The 13,237-nt window shown below is 46.4% G+C and overlaps 1 protein-coding gene across 4 annotated transcripts in view; it reads left to right on the top strand.

Annotated features, from left to right (window-relative positions):
* The window catches only part of SPAG9 (sperm associated antigen 9), a 113,592-nt gene extending 105,601 nt beyond the window's left edge, over positions 1-7,991 (top strand). For all 4 annotated transcript variants that reach the window (XM_037129640.2, XM_037129638.2, XM_037129641.2 and 1 more), the window contains one exon: positions 4,349-7,991. In XM_037129640.2, the coding sequence (XP_036985535.2) occupies positions 4,349-4,464 (116 nt within the window). In that variant the 3' untranslated portion in view covers positions 4,465-7,991. The remainder of the gene's footprint in view (positions 1-4,348) is intronic.
* The last annotated feature ends 5,246 nt before the right edge of the window (positions 7,992-13,237 follow it).

Here is a 13,237-nt window from a genome sequence, read left to right as displayed (position 1 = left end):
TCCCTCCGGTAGTTGGAGGCAGTGCAGAGACGGTGCTAATACACGGCAATGTCGGAGGTGCTCTGGCGGAGGACAGGGAAGGGAAGGCAGAAGTGATGCTGGAGGTGACGCAGCACCGAGTAGTGTTAATCTGAAGAATCAGGTTTTAGCACCCTGCTCAGTGTGGCTCAGTTGTGGCAAAGTGGCAAAGAGGCAAAGAGTTTGTACGTTCGTTCCTGGTCAGGGCACATGCCTTGGTTGTTGTGGGTTCAGCCCTCGGTCTGGGTACATGCAGGAGGCAACCAGTTGACGCTTCTCTCTTGCATTGATGTTTCTTCCTTACTCTCTCTCTCTAAAAAAAACAATGAAAAAAATGTCCTTGGGTGGGGGTTTAAAAAAAAAGAACTGGGTTAGGGAATGGGATGGGGGTCCTGGGGAGATTGGCATTCCAAGGTAAAAAAATAGTTTGACCAAAAGTTTGGAAATGTGAAGCCACCTTAATTAAAGAAAAACTTTTAAAATAACTAGAGCATGGAGTAGAAGCAAATTTGACCAGAGATAAATCCAGAAAGGGAGTGGGGCTGGATTATGGAAAGCCTTTATGTACCTAATTTTAAGTAGTTTGTATTTTTATCTTTAAAGCAAAGGAGAACTGTTGGGGGCCTTAACAGAAGAGCCGTGTGATCAGGTGTGTGTGGCAGGTGGACGTGTAGGAACAGGGGAGTGAGGGGAGAGCGCGTGGCCGAGTGGAGTCCCGCGTGGAGGAGCGGCAGTGGGGAGTGGTCGGTGCAGTCACGCGTCCCTCACCAACCGCACACTGAGAAATGTGTCGTGCCGTGGTTTTACACAGCTGGCAGCATAGGGGGTTGGCTCATGCCAGCACCACCGCAAACGTGTGGGTAATTCATGCTATGACATTGTGATGGCTAAGCCATCACTAGGAAAAAGGAGTTTTTCAGTCCCATTGTCTTATGGGACCACCCTCATCTATGTGGTTCGTCGTTGACCAAAATGTCATTATAAGATACATGACTGTAATAGGGTGTGGGCAATGAGAGAGCAATCCATTTACTTAGAAATGACTGTCGAAGAAGCAGATCTGGAGGGAATGAAAGAGGGGTTTGGTGTTGGACATGGTGACCTTGAAGAGCATGGGAGTTGGGAGTTGTCTGGGTAGAAGATGTGCACCAGGCTTTTGGGCTTAAGAGCTGTAGGTCTCAGGAAGAAGGGGTGGGGGCCTGTCGGCCTGCAGTGGTGCTAAAAGCCGCAAGAGTTGATGAGTTCACCCAAGAAGGCTTTGTCGGGGCTAGAAGAAGAGGTTCTAGGGTAGAACCCTGTGTTAATAACTTAAAGAATCATTAGCGCTTATGAAGGGACCTTTCTAAGAAGGACTAGCCAAAGAGGTGCGAAGAAAGTAGAGTCGGTGTTGGTGAAAGTCCAGTGCCTCGTAAACTGTAAAGCACCGTGACGTAAGTTTGTTTGCCGTAAGTGAAGGACTGGCCTAAAATTTACAGCGATTCAAAAAGTTCCTAAACATAAAGCTTTAAGACAAAATGTTATAGATCTGTGATAGATGCTTTTTAGTTATGAATACTATAAAAAGTCTAAAATTTAGGGTTACGTAAATGATGGTGTGTTGTATGTTATTGGTACATACTAGAATATCTGATGCAAAAAGGCTTATTGGATGTTAAGTTTAGGAATTGTGTCTGGTGACATTAGCGAGAGCAGAGTCACTTGGAAGGGTTTTAAATAGTTGACGATTGGTGCACAATTCCTTTTTGAAGAGGGACTCGCTCGGCCAGGGCGGCTGCTGGAGCTTCCTCTGGGCTGCGACGCGGCGGTTGGAGCTGCACAGAATGTCTTAGGCCAATAAAACCGCTCTGTGGTGCTTCCACCTCCACTAAAATCTTTTAACACTGCGGGTTCTGGAAATAGCATAGAAACTGCTTTATCAGGTTTGTCGGTGTCTTTGTAATCCAGCCTGAAAAACAGATTTGTCCTAAAGCTTAAAATTTCAATAGTAAATTTTTTAAATTTCAATTTGGTCTTTTTTGTTTCTTTTCCTTTTTCACTTCCTATAATATATTAACAATGAGAAACACATCTCAACAATGTAATATTTTTTAAAAGATATCTTCAATTCTTTTTTTTTTGAAGATTTTTATTTATTTTCAGATAGAGGAGTAGGGAGGGAGAAAGGGGGAGAAACGTCAGTGTGAGAGAGAAACATCCATCTGTTGCCTCTCATGTGTCCCAGCTGACGACCGAAGCTGCAGCTCAGGCCCGTGCCCTGACTGGGAATGGATCTGGCGACCTTTTGCTTTGCAGGGTGACGCCCAACCAACTGAGCCACACTGGTTAGGGCAGCAATTCCATATTTTTAATGAAGTAATTAAGGATGTAGAGGCCTTAGGAAAGAGGGTAATTTTATTTATTTTTCTTAAGTTATATGATATTGATTGCAGTTATATTTGCCCTGATTTTTCCTCCTTCGCCCCTCCACCCAGCACCCCCCACTCCCTCAGGCAGTCCCCCCACCGTGGTGCATATCTTTGCTCCATTTCCAACACTGTACTGAGTTGGAATCCCACCGCTGTTCTCTGACCACCTATTGGAACTTAATCCCCTCACCTCTTCACCCATTCCCCCCTGCCCCTCCCAGCTGGCAACTTTCTGGTAACTAATTTCTTTTGCTTTTAAGAGCCTCTATCTTTAACATTTGGCTTTTTAATAATAATGTGTCTTTGACTGGGCCTCTTTGCATCCATCATAATTGGGACTCTCTGCGCTTGAAATGGTAATTTTAAAAACAGAACCTTCAAAATAAAAACTACTCAAAAACAAATGACAAAAGTCTTTTGTCTCAGCTGATTAACGTCATTATCATTGTAATTTTAAAAAATTGAAAAACCAAATTTAATTTTTTTACATTCTAACTAACTACCTGATTATATTTCAGTTCAGAAACCAGATTTTTTTCTTGAGCCTTTAAAGCGTGCTCCTCTCCACCATTTGCGTTGCTCTGAAAAGCCACTGGGGATTGGGTACAGGAGGGTTTGGCCGCAGGGGGAAATGCTAGTCTTTTCCACCAGTTCTGTTGGCAGTATCAGTGTTTCCTCTTTTGCTCAGCTGAAATTCAGGTGAGGCACATTACAGAATTCTTCTAGATCAGTGTTACAGCTTTGCCCTTTGTTACGTAAGTCGGTAGAACTCTGCTGAAGAATCTGTCCCACTACTCGAGTTGTCACTGCGTTGTGGCAGAATAACCCAGCTCTGCAGCGACAAAACGGTGGATGTGCACTTGTAGCGAGAAGTCTGGCGTGCTGGTGCTGGGCCTTGCCGCTCCATGCCTTTGATCAGGGCCTCATTTGCCAAATTCACTCAGCTACTCCCGGAAGGAACCCTAGTCTGTTTTCTGGCTTTCTTAAAGAAAGAAAAAATATGTCATGGAGTCCCCTCCGAGTCTCCTTTATATCCCTCCAGTTTCATTGCCTTGCCTTCTCCTCATCTCTTCATCCCCACCATACACTGTCAGTCCATTGCCCGTCCTGAACTTGAAAACCGTGGGCAGGAAAAGCAGTATGTCACGTGATGATTCTGCCATCTCCTAGTGCTGCAGGGAGATGATGAGTTTCCATGTGCTGTGTTGGGTTCTTGGACCGGAGAACTTCAGCGTCGCCGACAATAAGCATGAATTGTCCAGGTTTGGCTAGTGCGGGGGGTCTGTCCCCACACTTTCACATTTATGATGCTCTCTAGTCTCGGTTCTCAGTTTGCAACAGACAGGAGTAGACTGTCCATTTTGGATAAACACAGAATTGGACAGCTTTGCCTTCTTAGCTCCCATTTCTTTTTCTTTTTCTTTTTAAGATTTTATTTATTTTTAGAGAGGGATAAGGAGGAAGAGAGAGAGAGAGAAACATCAGTGTGTGGTTGCTTCTCACGGGCCCCCTCCTGGGGACCTGGCCCACAACCCAGGCATGTGCCGTAGCCTGGGAATCGAACTGGAGACCCTTTTGTTCCCAGGCCGGTGCTCAGTCCGCTGAGTCACTCAGCCAGGGCAGCTCCCATTTCTTTGATCTTCACTATGCAGGCATGTTGGGATGAGTCTCCAACATAGTATGGTGAACTCAGTGTTGCAGGTATTGTCCGAAAAGTGAGTTAGCCTCTTCAGAGGTCAGGCAGTGAAGATTTGGGTTCCCGGCGCCTCTCTTCATGTGCTCTCAGCGAGGGGAGTCAGACCGGCTGGGTGCGCACTGTCTGTGCACCCACCCCTGTCTGTGCACCCACCCAGCGTCGCGTCGGATGTGCATCAGCCTGCGTGTTGCTTGCTCACCCTAACTGCAGTCTCCTTATCATCCCCCAGGTGACGAAGGTGGAGAATCAGAGCTTCTGGGAGAGGATCTTCCGCTTGAACCTTCTGTTGCCAGAGCGGAAAGGAGTCACTTGATAGTGTGGCAAGTGATGTACGGCAGTGAGTGAGCCCGTGGACCCAGGTGGAGACGGAGGAGCCGTCTCTTCTGCATGGTTTCTTTCCCTTGCCCTCTTCATTTAATGCTTTCTTCGTGAAACAAGTTTCACCACTTAACACGAGCATTTTTTCCCTGTTAACTGTACAAAAATCTGTCTTACTGTAACAATACAAGAACTAGCTGTTTTACTGCACCAGTGTTATTGGCCACTTCAGTGTATTATGAACAAATCAAAGAATGTTTACTGTCTGCAAACTGGTGACTTACAGAAAGCAATCCAGATGTGGCTTACTCAGCCACAGCTGATATCACTCACTTCATCTGATGGGGTCACTTTTTAGCTGTCACTAATAATGGAATTAATGGGAATACTTGGTAAATGAAACTGTACCACTTAGTACAATAGTCAAGTTCCCCCCAGTGTATTATAAAATTGACACAAACTAACATTGGGTGGATTGTCGGGATCTAGCTAAGTGTCCCAAGAGGGCTAAACGCTAACTGTAAATTGCTTTAACTTTCACTTTCAAACCTGACAAATCTTGTTTATATGGTATATAAAAACTTCGTTTTCATCAGATTTGGGGGGTTTTATATTAAAGAAATGAAGACTACACTATTTAAATAAATGTTTCCTATTTCTGACTTAATAGAGCTCTAAAGTTTATGAGGCCTGCTTCTCCAAATATTCTGATTTTTTTTTTGAGACTAGTTAGTTTCACTCATTTTCATACCAGTGTGTCCGAAAGGTTTATACTTACAAGGTTTAGAAAGTAGGCATTAGCAGCGGGAGGATTTTTAAAAAGGAAATTGTGTTTTGGGTTTGTTGTACCGCAGATGGTGGTGGTTGGATGAGTTTTTTCACGTAAAAAATCTACCTGTTTCCTGATTGTTCTTGGACTGCAGTTCCCAGTTCACAAGAACAAAGCTGTAGTGGTGATGGAATGCGGCCAGGGACGTAAACGTGGGGTTTGAGTAGAGACGGTGTTTTCTCTGGTTCTGTGTAAAACTGCAGGACAGCTGGCACTGGATTTTGCATGTAAAAGACCTGTTTGAGCTTTTATGCCCTTGCAAGATTAAAAGGCCATCTATGAAGGGCAAGATGACAGAGCCAAGACACCACGGGGTGTGAGTCACCCCGGCGTCCCTTCCCTCTCGGTGCCCACTCAGAGCCGGAGCCTGAGTCTGACGCTTTTTCCTGTGATAGGGTTTTAAGAAACCATTATGCTGCCGTTTTTCCCTCTCACACTTCTTGAAAATGTGTGAGTTACCATGTTTTTTTCATTACTTTAAGCAAAGCTAAATATAAATTTAAGTGCTATTTAAAAAATGTAAACCTATTGGGTAAGACCCCGCATCAGAAGGACTATTTCAAAGAAAAGAAAGCAGGCCCAGGTCTCAGTGGTCGAGGCGTCCGCAGTACCCGGACTCTTTCCTGAGCTGTCGTGTGAAGATGTTTGCAGGAGTGCACCAGTGTCTTTTAAACATATACACGATTCTGCTAGATTATAAAACACATGAGGTTTAATGAGCCAGAGGCGGCGTTTGGATCCTCTGGGCACGTGTGTCTGCAAGCACGTCCCGTGCGCAGTGAAACTGCCGCCGGTTCGCGGGCTGCGTGGTGAAGCAGCGTCGAAGGGGTGATTTTTTTGCTTGAGCTGCGTACTTTTCTTCAGGGCACCAACACTTAGGCCGCTTTTCCATCACGCTTAGGCTACGTTTGTATTTCAGCTTCAGTCTGTTATTTCGGCAGTACCTTTAAAAACCCACATCCTTAAGCATGTTTGAGGAATGTTGTGGAAATTGATGAAGAAGAGAGCGAAGTGTCGGGAACGTGGACCCCAGAGCCACACCCCACTCGCTGTTGAGTCTTTTACAGTTTGTACGACTGAATGTAAGTTAGGAAATCAGGATTTAAAGATGAGAAATGCAAACAAACGTGTTACAATGATTGTAATTGTTCTTTTAAATTAGTGGCTTCAGTGTAAGGAATATGAGTGTGTAGGTATTTTATCTATAAAACTGTCAGATTTTCTGGCCCTGTTAATTCACTCCAGGGACCAGAGAGAGGACAAATCACCTGTACGGTGTGTTTTAAGGGCTTGTCCTCATGTTTGTAATTTCAGTTAAATATTTTCTATGGATTGCTTTATTTCCCCCTTTTCCCCAATAATAGGTTTATATTCTTGTAATGTTCCCTTTGTTCAAGGTGGCAACCTGTGGATTAAAATGCCAAAATGTAAGCGCCTTGCAGGCAGAACAGTGGTTGTGTGAGCCGCCTGGAGCTTGCACATCAAGGGCAGAAAAGAAAGAAGCCGTACCTATGGAAGAAACAAGGGCTGCCCGAGTTTTCTCCTTTAGTTACGCGTGGGCTCCGTGTGAGGCTGGGCCGCGGGAATGCCCACCACGGTCGACCCTCACCAGACGGCAGCTCATGCACGGTGGCCGGCAGGTTAAGTGCAAGTCAAACTGCCTGTGAGGCAAACGGAGAATATTCTCTAGAAACCCCGTTTTGAGTGTTTTTCTGTAATTCTTGTGGATCTAAATTTTTTAATAGGAATTAATACCTTAATAGCTGCAGCTTGTTGAGAGTGTAAAAGGTTTTGAGCACAAAATATACAGCACATGACTTTTCCAAACTGTGCGTCTGCGTAGAAAAGGTTAAAATACATTCGGTTGCTGTAGTGTTCATTTCTTGTAAAGATCTTCCTATATTAGAGAATAGACCCTTTAACGATGGCTGCCTTAGAAACAAAACAAAGCAAAACAATTGTCTTATGATATTAACTGTCCTAAAGAACGTGTGTCTTGCAAATGCTGTGGAACTGAATATTTATTTCCTGTGAGTATTATGACCGTTACCAAAGGACTCAGCCAGGCACTAGGGCTCCTCTGAGTCGATCATGTTGAGAGAGGGACTCACTGGTCCCAGTTTGTAACATGGGAAGAGTAGAGAGAATTAAAGGTGGAAATCATAAATGCTTTTCTAACAGGGTTATGCTATTTTTTTAAAATCCTCTCGCCCAAGAACATTTTTTCATTGTGTTTAGAGAGAGGAATGGAGAGAGAGAAGCATCGATTGGTTGCCTCCCGTATCCTCCCGGACCAGGGGTCGAACCCAAAACCTTTCGGTTACGGGACGATGCTCAAACCAGCTGAGCCACACCGGCCAGGGCCAGGGTTATGCTGTTCTAGAACAGAAGACATATTTTTATTTCTTTCTCTTTAAAAAAATTAAGTTTTTATTATTAATGTCATACATTTCTCAATATTTGACTATATTTTAACCATTTTATGTTCTGAATTTGTTTATTTGTCATAGATATTTTATCCATAATTTTACTTGCCTCTATAACCTGAAAAAGGGGTTCGAGTGTCCTACTTGCTGTCTTTTAGAGGCTGAGGCTTCATTTCTATGAGCAAAAGGCTCATTTAGCAATGTAGTTATTTCAGTATTTATTTCTATTATGGAATCCCTGGGGTTCGGAATGTAACTTTGTACATGAAATATATATAAATATGTATATGAAACACGTATGAGGTCTGGTGTGTTTTGTTTGTTTTTGCCTTTCCCAGGAGTCTGAACCTGGTTTTTATTCGAAAGTCCAATCATCTTCAATCACACATTCATTTTGGAGGGGCTGCCGCCATTTGGCACTGCCTGCGCAGGAGCCAGGAAGAACACGTCTGCTCGCCCCACGTGTTCACATGAGACGTGAAGAGCAGACGACAGGGCTTCCCAGCAGCGTGGGTGGGACCCGCACCTGGCGGCGGGGCGTGCCACTCTCCAGGTTCCTAGGGACGAGGGTCCGGCTGCAGTGCAGGTGTTAACGAGACGGTGTGCTTATTGGCGGTCCGTGTGCTCGGGAGAGACTGGAAGGAAGGGCGATTACACGAGGAATCACGTGGCGGCCAGTGTGAGTCCACATTCAGCGCAGTGGTGCTTAGACTAATCCAGTGTGTTTTGTTTACAAGAACTGTGGGTTTCCGACGTGGCGGTCAAAGTCGCTCCGATTGGCATGTTGACAGGACAGTTTGAGAGACGAAGACACAGCCCCTTGTCTAGTGAGGTTGAGCGCTCTGGAACACAGTGATAGCCAGGCTCATCCCGACCTTACCTAACCGCCCCTGGGGCCTGCCGGGTCATTGTTTCGGAGACTGATTAATTCTTTCCAGCCCCATTCAGTCATCTTCCTGATCCTCCCAGTCCCTAGTGAGACGCTGGAGCAGCAGCACAGGACGGGAAATGCCCGTTTTACTTTTGTTGGGGGAACAGGACAGATGCTGTCTCGTCACTGGGCTGCCTGCAGTCCTACCCAGTGGCGAATCTGTCATAGCCCAGTGGAGCGATACAGCCAAAGGCCTCAACCCCAGCCCTCCCTCACCCGCCCGCCCTGCTGCCCAGCGCTCTCCTGTTCAGTGTAGGTTTGGGAGCCCTGGCCATCACAGAAGGCATGAACTTAATCTTCCTCAGTGGCCAATTCCCTAGAAAAGGCTTTCCCTAAAAAGTAGTTGGGAAACTTTACAGAATGCCTTAAATATCTGGTAGTGACCATTCAGTTGTAAAGTCAGTTCCTTTACAGACACGGTAGTGTAGTGGCAGCGACCCTAGACAGGGTCGCAGCACCCTGAATCACCCAGAGGGGCATCAGACTGCGCCCCAGACCTCCCTACAGAGTTGGATTCTCTTGTGAGGTCTGAACCCAGGCATCTGTGACGTGTCCTGGGCAAGTGTGATGTGAGGCCAAGGTTGAAGAATGCTATTCAATATCTTTGGACCTTAGTTTTCTCATATGTTAAAGGTAGTGGCTCATCCAGGTGATCTAAGAAAAATCTTAGCTGTGTCTTTCTGGTTCTGTGATCCTGGCGCTAATTTGCATGAGCGTGTTGCACGCACCCACACCCGCTCACAGATCAGGGGAGCCTAATCCCCTGCGGAGGCCCCAGGACCTGGTGGGTGGGATTTGATTACTTAGAATTCCAACTTGTCAGAATTACACAGTCCAAAAAGGAGCCAGATTGTTTAGCTCCTTTTATGTCCAAGCAGAACACTGGCTCCCATCTACAGGAAAAAAAGTTAAATGCAATTTGATTTGAGGCCTCAAAGGAGAGGTGCAGCAACCAGCTTCAGCTCAGGAGTGCCAGCAACTTCACGGAAAAGCCACCGTTTTCAGCCTGGCCAGGAGAGGGGAGCATGGCCTGAAGCACCCGGAGCAGGTTCCCAGAACGGACATACTTCCTTCTTCCTCTGAGGGCTGTCAGCTCTGTATTTGCAAAACGGGTACCCCAGTGATTCTGAGTCTTACAGTAGGAACCGAAGGGCCCCGCAGCTGGATTCACAGACCTCAGGAGCACAGAGCTTCCTTCGTTCTTAGCTCGTTGTTACCAGCACATGGGGACCTGTCAGCAGACTCACCCCAGGCCCAAGCAGAGCTCTTTCCTTTTTGATTCATGAATAATTGAAGCTTAGGGCCCTCGGAGCCTACTGCTACGTGAAAAGCTTACAGAGAATAGTTTGTCTCCCGTTCACTTGGTAAGGTGGTTGGTTTTTTCATAGAAGAAAGCCGTGTTGCCACCCTTCAGGGCCAGACAGGTTCATGGTATTCCTGCAGATGGGAAAATATTCACGGAGCCGTTGGGATGTCAGGCACCCCTTTATTCATGGGTGGGCAAGCCATGCATGCTGCAAACTTCGTGTCTGTCTGCATGTCTCATGTCGTGGCCCTTGCTCCCCAGCATGACACCCATCATGGCACCTGTCCCCTTGTGTGTCTCCCACCGTCATCGCCCCCAGCGGGGAGTCCCTGCCTGTTTTAAGTACTAGAGGGGAACAAAGCCAGAAAACTGGCAGAGCATTATGTAACATAACATAATTCTGCACATGCGAGCCCACTTCATGTTATGGGAACGGTTTATCAGACCCGGTCTCAAGGCTATGTGAACACTGGTTATCAGGCCCCTCCGAGGCTATGGAACACTGCTTCCCTCAGTTACCCAGACACCTGGGTGAGGAGCCCAGAGTGCCTCCACTTACCCTACAAAAGCCATAACCCTTTACTTGTTATCATGACCAGCTTGCATTTACATACCGTCTCATAGTTGCTCAAGGTGTTTATTCCATAAATTCAAAGGCAGTCAGCAGAGCAACCCTTTGGAGTGTGTTACCATCTGCAGGGGATCTAGAGGCCGGGTCACAGAAGGGGGCCTGCCCCCCTGTAAGTAGGCTCAGCTGAGAGACATTAAAGGCCCACAGTCCTCACTGGAGTGGGAAGGGAATAGCCAGATCAGCTCAACACTAGAGGCTGCTGCAGGCGTATTGGAGATACTTCTGGATCTCAAGTGAGAAACCTGGGTTTGAATCGGGGTCTACTGTTACCTAATTTTGTGACCCTGCACTAGTCACTTAAACTACTCTGTTTCCTTACTATACAAAGAGAGTGACTCCCCCCGCCCCCAGGGTTCTTGGCGTGGCTGAGTGAAGTGATTATGTGATAGCACCCAGCATACTGCCTGCCCCCAGCAGGCGCTCAGCAGCAAGCTCTGGAGGCTCCTGGGGTCAGGTACCTGAGCATGAGTAAGACACCCTCCGGAGGATGAGGGGGGGAGACACACGGGGTGGGTAGTGATGAAGTGTTACGCGGTACATTGTAAGCAGTAGTTGGCCGCATAGTGCCGAGGTGGTGTCTGCTTTGGATATTTTGTAATATGGCGGGGGCAGAAAATAGAAAAACCATCCATGATTATTCAGTGCAGCGTATTCTTATTTCAAGTCTCTAGGAAACAGAGGTACCTTGGTCCTATGCGACCTCTCTAGGAATGCCTTTCTCTGTTGCCCAGCCCACCCCAGCTGAAGAAAAAGGAGTGTTCTGTGAACATTCAACACAGGAGGAGGCCCACACGCTCTTCAGCATCTAAGCTCATCGGACTCATATGTAGGCGCCCTGGGGGACATAGTGAAGCATGAACATAGTAAGCTTGACAGTTTTAGATGCCACCAAAACATACTAATTCAACATCTGTTTCCCATAATGCTTTATGACAACCTTCCAGTCACTGTGTATTAAATAAACAAGTAGAGAACAGACATACAGAACCAAATATAATATTACCAGGTGCACAGCAGGGTGAGGAATGGCGGCAAGGGGGGTTATTTGCTTTCTATGTGATTAAAAAGCTTAGCATTACTCTGCCCAAGCAAGAATACAAACTCCTGTGTATTAAGGTTGATACAGGACATCTCAGGTGCAAAGACACCCAAAGAGAGTGGAGCAGTTTTTAAAAAACTTGGAATTTCTTCCTTGGGAGTAATGTGATAATGAGGACCTCTTATTTGCAGGATTATTAGAAAGATTAAACAATGTAATGCACTACTCAACAGTGACACGGACGCCAGCCCGCAGTGTCTGCAGCATTATAGATACGATGAAATAAATTCACATGGACTACCAAGTCCTGTGCAGGAAAAGGGATGGCACGACTTCTCTTTCAAGGGAAGATCGCACTGACCCCTGCCTTGACAGGCTTTTATTGTGTTCAGTTTGCACAGGAAAACAGGCAAAGCTCATTAATCATTGTCAGGCAGTAAGGATCAAACAATAGATAATATACAAAGAACTCTGAGGACCTATTTTGAATCAGGGTCAGATAGATAAATGGCCATAAAACTTAGGAACAAACTCACTTCCTGCTTGGACCCTTATCATTTAATTGAGAGCATTCTAAACGAAGCAGGTTTCATGGGATTTTATGCATTCTTTCTTAGGTCTGATTGCCCTAGGGAACCGGCCCTTTCCAGCACAGGGCTGCGCCCACCACCAGCATAGTTTCAGGCTTAAGTCAGGCAGGGAAAGGAAGGCAGCCAAGAGATTAGGAGACTTCCTGCAGACAGAATGAGGACTCAGGCTGTGTCACAGCCAAGGGGTGAGGGCCCATCAGCCCTTTTCTGTGTCCCCCAGGTACTTCCCTGGGGGCCCCCATGATCGTGCCTGTCTTATGTCGTCCCTCCCTTGAGGAATCTTACCCGTCATTGGCTAACCAACCAAGCATTGGAGACCAGGCCAGGTGAAGTAAAAGGAGCAGAGGCAGCGCCCTGCCATGGAGATAAGCTTTGTCTCCTTAGTGGCTTATGGTCTGAAGGTCGCTCACTCAGCTTTAGTCATGTGGGGTTTACAGCTTCTGAAACCAGACAGGGCGGTTCCCAACACAACAGTAAACAAATATTTGCATGCCTCCCCACCCCAGTGAGGGCTCAATTTATTTTATTTTATTTTACTTACTTATTTTTAGGGAGGGGAAGGCAGGGAGAAAGACTGGGAGAGAAACATTGATGTGTTGACTCACATGCATCCCCTACTGGGGAACTGGCCCAAAACCCAGGCATGTGCCCTGACTGGGACTCAAACCGTGACCCTTTGGTTTGCAGGCCGGTGCTCAATCCACTGAACCACACCAGCCAGAGCCAATTTCTTTTCCTATAGCCCTTCTTCATCAAGCTTGCTTTCCCTCCTTTGGGCTAGCCCAGACCAGACATGACTGATCCTAGAGTGAATTTTCAGCTGTTTGCCTTTTGCTGCATTTTAGCCTGTTGCAATTCTGTGGAAACAGGCTTTTGCAGACAATTTGTGTCTGTATTTTGGAGAGCTGACCTGGAGCAGTAAGTAAGGAACAAGGAACAAAAGTTGGGCATGTGTCTCACCAGAAAAGACCCCAATATTGATGCTTGGAGGCATCGCAAGCGTTTGCCTTTCCTGGAGGATCCTGGCAGGCGATGAGCAGTAATCGTG

Source organism: Artibeus jamaicensis, unplaced genomic scaffold (genome assembly GCF_021234435.1).
Source record: "Artibeus jamaicensis isolate MK-2021 breed Jamaican fruit bat unplaced genomic scaffold, CSHL_Jam_final contig_1998, whole genome shotgun sequence".
Lineage (NCBI taxonomy): Eukaryota > Metazoa > Chordata > Mammalia > Chiroptera > Phyllostomidae > Artibeus > Artibeus jamaicensis.
The sequence above is the reverse complement of the archived record's forward strand: the minus strand, read 5'-3'. Positions and strand labels throughout refer to the sequence as shown.